At 35.2% G+C, this 8,372-nt stretch overlaps 1 protein-coding gene across 1 annotated transcript; it reads right to left on the bottom strand.

Annotated features, from left to right (window-relative positions):
* Nucleotides 1-241: 241 nt before the first annotated feature.
* On the bottom strand, nucleotides 242-8,045 carry LOC110719579 (monodehydroascorbate reductase 5, mitochondrial-like). The gene is made up of 17 exons (XM_021898542.1): nucleotides 7,785-8,045; nucleotides 7,494-7,683; nucleotides 7,283-7,382; nucleotides 5,416-5,493; nucleotides 5,150-5,221; nucleotides 4,813-4,931; nucleotides 4,054-4,138; nucleotides 3,448-3,537; nucleotides 2,984-3,085; nucleotides 2,771-2,860; nucleotides 2,500-2,580; nucleotides 2,024-2,095; nucleotides 1,841-1,935; nucleotides 1,628-1,716; nucleotides 1,435-1,497; nucleotides 1,285-1,325; nucleotides 242-631 (listed from the first exon to the last, which is right to left on the bottom strand). Exons 1-17 carry the CDS (start codon nucleotides 7,792-7,794, stop codon nucleotides 518-520), a joined length of 1,491 nt encoding a protein of 496 aa, XP_021754234.1. The 5' UTR covers nucleotides 7,795-8,045; the 3' UTR covers nucleotides 242-517.
* Between the last annotated feature and the right edge of the window lie 327 nt (nucleotides 8,046-8,372).

The following is an 8,372-nucleotide window of genomic DNA, read 5'->3' as shown; positions in this document are numbered from 1 at the left end:
CTTCACCCAGTTTCACAATTGGAGTATGCATCACATCTATCGGGAGGCAAACTGTGTAGCAAATTATTGGATCGATAATGTGGGATACTTAGTTCCTGAAAGTATGAATATTGATGTTTGTGATAAACTGATAACTCTAGTTCATTTTCAATTCTTTCTTCTGATACATTAATAGTACCCCTCGTGAGGAGGACATCCTAATATTTTTATCTTACCTTTAAAAAAAATAAAAAAAACAATCTTCATGTAAGTGTGACTATAGATTAACAAAAAGCATCCCCTTCATCAAATGGGGTCAAAATTTAGTTTTTATTTAGATGAACATGTAGAACACAAGAAAACCATGGCCCGTCCGCCAACAGTTTTCTTTCACCTCCCCTCTCTCTCACCTCACTATCAAGTCCAAAAAAAATCCGATTATTTGTTACATGCCCATAAAATTTGACAATCAGTGTAAATGGATGAGCTGAGTGTAGAACTAATCAGCTACTTGCCCTACCTAAACTGTTGCCCCAGCCTACAGTGATTGACGAACAACTTCTAAGGCCTCCTCTACTGAAGATGTACTTTGCAGCTTGGCTTTGTCAACGAAAGGCTGAGCCTTAGCAACTTTGGGAAGAAGTTGGAATTCCTGAAAATGGTCATAAGATATATGTGATATGTGAAGCTGATAAAAAGATCCTACTGCCAAAAGTATATGTAGCACTACAACAACAATAACAAAGCCTTAGTCCCAAAATGCTTTGGAGTCGACTAGCATGAATCGTCATAAGGAATTGTACGATATAAAGAGAAGGACATAACAAAATCACCAAAAGAGTTTGAAAAAAGGTGAGTAAAGTAAGTAAACGAAAGAGCATTTAAGAAAAATTAAGGGAGTTTTAAAAGAGAACCAAGAATAAAATTCAAGAAAGTTTTAAAAGAGCAAAAGTATATGTTACATTGTTCGTGAAAAATCATGGGTACAATCCAAGTTTTCAATATAAAATTATACTTAAGATTAAGTTAAGATTATGAGCACACTGTAGTTTCAAAGATTAAAGGCATCAATGAACCATATATATGCAATACAATTCTAAGACCTAGTACCTAATAATACAATGTTTTCTTCCAATCAAGAAGAGCGTCATTTTCAATTTCAGAAATAAACTGAAGTAACTTTTCAGCCTTCAAGATTACATGTGAACAACCTATGCCATTCACATAGTAGAAGGATATACCACACATATACGTCAAAAAATACAAAATTTATGAAATGCATCTATGAGGTAACAATGACAGTACCTCAGGACTTCCGCTTTCAACAAGAACTCCTTTCAGTCTCCCTGTTTAGTAGACAAGGGTTGTTAGAAGTGCTCAAGTATTACTGACTGTGACAGTGAAAAAACTAAAAAAAAAACAGCAGTAGGAAGGAAGGTGATGAATAGAGTATACCAGAATCTATCCAGAATGTAGCAATCTTGGGGTCGAAGTTTCCTATCTCAACTGTCTCTCCAACTGTTAAAAAGGTGATCATTATAATAAAAAATAAAAAATAAAAAGTACATGATTATTAAGTCATATTAAAAGTTGTAAATCTGCTGCAGTTAAATGCAGAATACACAATTATTTTAAGCAGCATCATTACCATTGTCTCCAAAAAATTGCCACCATATTTTTCTTTGGCTCCCTTCATACTCAAATACCCTTGAGTAGAAGTAGGGAAGGTAATCATATCTACATTCAAGTAGGAAAATATTATCAAGAAAGAGGACTGATAGCTTGTCAGGAAGCACCACAATAACCAATCTAAAAACAAGATAATTAAAAAATAATAATAATAAATAAATAGTCTGCCTACGTGTGAGTTCGAGCACTCAAAAGTGCACTGACACAATGCAGAGCTGATTTACGGGCATGGTCCACATGTTCAACACGAGCAATACGGTCATACATCTGCCAAATATGTACCCAGCACTTCCTGCGTGAGAAAGCAACCCCTTGGGGAAAAATATGTTTAATAGAGTGAGAATGCTTAACATACTTTCAATGGAAAAGCTGCAACATCTCCAATGGCAAATATTCCAGGAACTCTGGAGCGAAACAGACCATCAACCTGACATCAAGTTCACAATTTAGCATATGTTTTGTATTGCACTCATAATGTATTCATTCTAAAAAGAAACCAGAACTTGACTACATATATGAAGTTCATCTACAGGGAGTGATGCTTTGTTATTAATTTCAGAAGGCTTAGGCCCACAGATCTAGTAATAGAGTGCTTAACAAATGAGATTAATGCAGCGAAACTAGTACATGTGACTACCATGCTTACTGGACGGTCTAACAATGAAATTACGCCAACAATATTGCTACAAAAACCTTGTATCTAGTCAATATAGAATAGAAAGTCCCCTGCATAAACTATGAGCCACATCAAAGTGAGTAACAATTACTGAGTGAACATCATCTTGAAATAGAGGGAGTACTTCGAAGTTCCAAAAGAGAATTAGCAATCACCTGAATACCACCAACAGTCGTATCTAAGCCAACATTTTCAAAAGGACCGACTGCAGGTTTAGCTCCAATACCAATAACTATCTGCACAAGTTGAAATAAATTTAGTCAAGTTCCAATTTGCTCTTTATACAAAAAAACCACCACCAAGACATCAAGTAAACAAATCAGTTTTTTATTAAATATTTTATGACTATAAACAATATGATGCAAAGGGGAGAAATTCAAAGCAAGTATTACAAAATAAAAAAAATAAAAAATTAAGCAAACCCACAGTGTCTGCTTCTAAGGTAGAACCATCTTCAAGTTTGACAGCAGCCACATTTCCATCAGAACCAGCTTCTAGGTTTTTAATCATAGCACCCTATATCATTTATTATCACTGAGTGTTAATACTTTACAATCAATTAAAATTTATTCCAAAGGGGAAAAAAAATCTACCAACGATCTAGTCAAATGACAGAGAAGTTGTTGACAAAGTGACAACCTTTACAAACTTGACCCCGTTTTGCTCATACAACTCTTCGTACTTCCTGGCCAGTGAAGGAGTAAACAGTTTTGACAAAAGACGGTCTTCAGGAAAAATGACCTAATTAATCAAAGCAACCAAGATAAAGAGAAAGATATCAGTGCTAAATCAAAGCACTACAAAGTGAATTACCCACATGTACACATTGGAGAAAGCAATCTTTTGACTGCCGGAAGAAAAATGCAGAAAAACTTGTCAAATCTTAGATGTACCCTATTTCGAGTTCTTTATTCAAAACTGGAAAGCAAATACTGCCAGTTTGCAAAAGAATCCTTGGTATCTCAATTAGTTTACTAGAATATCCAAATGCAGTTGCATAAAGTAACAAATCTTACTTTCTCCTCATTTTTCCTCTTCTACTACAATTTTAATGCATCGATATTTAAACATCCAACTTCAACCAAATGACATATTGTCCATACCGTGGTATCTAGGTTCCAACCCACAGCTGCAGCTGCAACTTCCATGCCAATATAGCCACCGCCCACAACCACCACCTTCTTTGCTTTCTTCTGCATATTGAAAGACACAATCTTTAATCTTCAGGCATAGAAACTTCATGTTTATATACTAGTGGTACGACTAGTACCTCAAACTCATTTCATGATGAAGAAGAAAGCACACATATAGTGACTACAAGCAAATACAAGGTTAGAGTCATGGAAGGGAATGTAAATTTCCATAAATGGAGAGATCAAGAAGTGCCTCAACATAGGTTTAAAAAAAGATGGCACTCCATATTCAGTAATGTATATAGTCATGAACATTCTTTAAATAAAAACCAAAGTTGAAGAGAAGAAATCCCCATATGAAGCAATTATGCAAAATCTCAGAGTTATGATGCGTAAATCTGTAAATCAGATAAACAACTGACTTCTAGAGATCACCCTTGAATCTTGACAACAATTGGCATTGAATCCATAGCTTGATGTTATAAGATGATAAATTCTTCTTCAAGCAGCTCATAAGTTTACATAAGGGCACTATGATCAACAATAAAATTAAGCTCAGAAAGGATGTTGAACTACCAATGATTCTATAAGGGAGTTAGCATCTGCCACGTCCCGAATATAGTGCACACCGGGTAAGTTTCCTCCAATTTTCTCTGGAAACCTGAAACAAAAGGTATGAAAATGGGTCTCTCAGATTTTGCAACATTCTTGAAATAGCAGGATGATCCCTTTAAAAAAAAGGCATTATCAGATTAGAAACTAAAGTATAAAATAATAAGAGATAACAAAGGAGAAGAGATCACAAAAATTATGATAGAGTAATTCTTTCAGCATTCAAAATATAGAAATCCAAAAATAAATGTTATGTTAATGGATTTTTAGACACAAGATATTCTACTTCTAGTGCTCCATAGTCCACATCATATCATATATATTGCTACTAACAAATTCAGAGTATCGGAAGACATTACTTAATACTTAACAAGTTATCATAGCCTCAATAACATGACATGCAGATTTAAGCATGGCCTAGATTCATGTATCATCATGGATTGATATGCTCATAAGCTCTTAAGTCTTAACTACAAGGCTTGCAACAAATCAGACTGAACCAAAGGTTTAACTCACTAGCAGGAACCAAACATGCAAATTTTTCCCCAAAATCAGTCTTTAAAGTCCATGCAAGAAAACTATATGCATCAGCTAGATATCATGTTACAAGCTTTGTTGAAGAAAGATATCTTTCGTATAAACCACTAGTATTTCATTAAAGAGTGCATTTTTCACTTTAAGAGAAAATGAGAGCAAGTCACGTAAAGAAACAGATGACAATACCTTGTAGCTGTGCAACCAGTAGCAATTATAAGTGACCCATACTTCAGTGATTTGCCTGACTGGGTTTGTAGAGTGTGCTTATCAATATCGACACCTGTCACAGCATCCTCGTAAATCATCTGTGGAGAAACAAAATATACCACACAGATGTCACAACCCCCTAGGCATTAAAGCCAAAAATGAGAAATAAAAACAGGTAAATTTCAAGGACAAAAGTTGAAATTCATTACTTGTTAGTCATGTACAAAGCTTTTTTGACTAGCCAAAAATAACAAAACTAGAAAGATCAAGAGAACAGCCAGTATTACTGAACACCAAAGAAAATTATTAAGCATACCTCAATCCCCTTCTCCTGGTACCATTCTGGAGTCTGCCTTTCACCACCAGATCCAACGCAAGTATGGAAACCCTTCAAAGTCAATTTGAAGTCAGAGTCGTAGATACACTAAGTTTCAGAAAATCCGACACTCCACCCTTAAGTAATCATAACAAATCAAAATGGTTTTAACTTTACTTCACCAAGTCTGAAATTATTTAAGTTACAATTGCAACCTAAAAATTGGCAAATGTTTTCCAACTTAAAAGATGAAACTGGTGTCTTACTGGTAATCGTGCAGGCTTTTTATCCAATGGAAACAAGTAGCCCTTCGTCAATGCCGGACGCTCATATGGTGCGTAAGCCTTGCATCAAAAAGATATGTCAAACAGAAACAATCAACAAATGTAGCAGTGTGTAGTTTAATAAGTGAAATTCAATTCACATTTTTTTAATTTTCCTTGTTTGGGATTGGGTGGGAGGAATTCTGATTTCAGTACTTGACCAAATACATCCATAGACAGTGTTTAAGATAATAGATACAAGTCTAAAAAAACATAGGCTCTCCTGCAAATTAACATCAGTGGCACAGTACCCACACAAATAATAAAAACTAGTAGAGACAAGTAAAGTGATATCATTTAACTGATGTACGGCATGTACCCAGAGTATGCTCTTATTTTTCATTCAAACTATCCAATGGGAATTTGGACAATCTATTCAAAGGTAAAGTTCTAAGAAAATGACTTACAGATTACAACCTTACTCACTTTTCAAGAATGTCTTTCCAACAACTTCAAACCTCAAAAGTTTCATGCCACTAATATGGCTATGTGTCATCTCCTAACACTTCGTATCCCTACAAAACTAATACCGCAGCCAATGAGCCTGGTGGAGACCTCTACCTGCTCACAAAGTGCAAAATGCTGTAGGATAACAGCATTTCCAATCTTTCCACAAAACAGATTAGCTTGAACACTAAAGCTCAGGGATTTCCCTTTTTTCCTCCTTTCTCTTGAACTTTTCTACTAGCAATGCACTAAAATTTGGCTCATGAGATGATGGTTAAGATCACTACTTCAACAAATAATAGCAATTACAGAAGAAGTCTGACACATAGCTGCTTTAAAATCCTTGAACCTCATTTTGCATTCTGAATCTCCCATGACATGAACCACATAACAAGGTACTTAAGTCAAAAATTAGTTATCTAACAGTTAAGTGACAGAACAGCTTCTTAGAACACAACCCGTGTGTCAAATGCACCACAGACCTGGTGATAATTATCTTCATCTATAATAATCACAGCAAAATCAACTACATTGACACAACTTCTCTTCCCAATTCACCTCCATTACATCTTTTCCCCATTTGCCTCAGCAAAATTTGAGGCACGAACAACACAACAAGTGACAAAACAGTAATTTCAGGATCCCTCCCCCCCCCCCCTCTTTCTTAACAAGCTAACAATTTGCGGCAATTTAAGCCATCCGGTCTTTCAGATAGAAATGGCAATTTGTTTTCCTAATCTAAGACACGAAAGTCTAGACATGCTTCAATCGCTAACTCAACCTCAGAATTAAACTGTCTACCATATAGCTAGAATTGCCTACAACACACACCTGATCAAAGTACCTTTGTTCCATATCAGACTTCAATTCCCAATTCATACTTCGTTAATCCCTTTCTAAAATTCACTACAAGAATGTAACTTCAAGTCTACAATGAACATTAGGCAAAATGTACCCGTAATATATACTTCAATCTCAAATTAAGCACAACTATACTCTGCGCCAATGTGACTACGTACTTGTTTGGTTGAACATAGGAAGTTATACTCCCAACAAAATCATTGCTCCCATAAAATTGTACTTTGTAATTTTTAAGAACCAAACAAACACTATATCTACATTATCTAGTAATACAAAGTACTATAAATTAAGATAATATGTAATGATCTCCGTTTAAGTATGGTAAACTACTACATTACTAACGCGCAGGGATTATTAGTTATGTTGATGTCGTAATTTGAACTAGTAACGCGACAAAAAAATCCAAACCGAGTTATAATAATAAGTTAATAACTAGTGTGAGCGGTGAAGCCAAAAATATCTAGAAGCTCAATCAATCAAAAATTTGAAATCAAGAAGAAACCTCTTTAGTGACAATGCAGAGCTTGCCATCAGCCAATCCATGTTCGACAAATGTCCGAGCAGCATACCCCGCCGCATTTCCACCTCCAACAATCACATACCTAAATTTCATTTTCATCAACCAACAATTAATCCAAATAAAAATTCAATCCAAAAAATTGATCGTAACTTCAAAAATTCAAAAATAAAATTGATAAGATAAACCGACATACTCTCGATTATCGTTGGAGAAGCTGGAAGAAGCAGCGATGGAGAAACTTCGATTACCATTGAAGGTTCTAGAAGCGACGAACGAAGGTTTAGAGTGGAATTTAGAGAGAGAAAATGAAGAAGAAGATGAGTATAGAGAGTAGCCATGTTTGAGTGAGAGTGAGTTTGACATGGTCGCCATTAATCTACAAACTGAAGAACAACAATTAAAATTAAATTAGGAAAATGATTGATTAAAATCTGGAAAAATTGAAGGAGAGAGAAAAAGGGAAAGATTTAGGGATTGATTGAACCTGTTGACATCGAAAGTGAAGTTTGATGATTAAAATAAATAGTGGTGTTTGTTGAATAAATTAATGTAAATTTAGTGTATAATTATTGAAGACGGCTTTAACTGAGACTCAAAGGTCGTGTCGTTGATGAGAGAGATGAAAATGGAGAATTGGACAAAATGAAGATATTAAGTTGTGTTTTTGTTTCTAATAATAGTAGCTACTGTAGTTGAAGTTTTTTTTTGGGTACCAATGTCCTGCAACTGTTTTCGGATAGATAAAACAGTGCGGAATGAAATTGCCTTGGGTGCAGAGGTTTTGGATTTACTTCTTCTCCGCAATTGTCACCAGTGGATTGTACATGAAAATTGGTTTTGGCACACCTCTTTATAAAGTCACAACGTATCATAGGTGTGTCAAAATCATCTTCCCTCGTGAGTCTATGGACATAAGGGCATTGCAATATGGGTAAGAAACTAGGCTTTTAACCGCGCTAAATTAGGTATGGAGATAGTATTTGTGGATTGTAGACAAAGAGGGACATATATCCGTCATAGACTCATAGGTGGTGGGATTTATAATCATATTCGTTCCGTTTTGCATCTATAC

Source organism: Chenopodium quinoa, unplaced genomic scaffold (assembly GCF_001683475.1).
Source record: "Chenopodium quinoa cultivar QQ74 unplaced genomic scaffold, ASM168347v1, whole genome shotgun sequence".
NCBI classification, from domain to species: Eukaryota; Viridiplantae; Streptophyta; class Magnoliopsida; order Caryophyllales; family Amaranthaceae; genus Chenopodium; species Chenopodium quinoa.
This window is presented reverse-complemented; position numbering and strand designations above follow the sequence as displayed.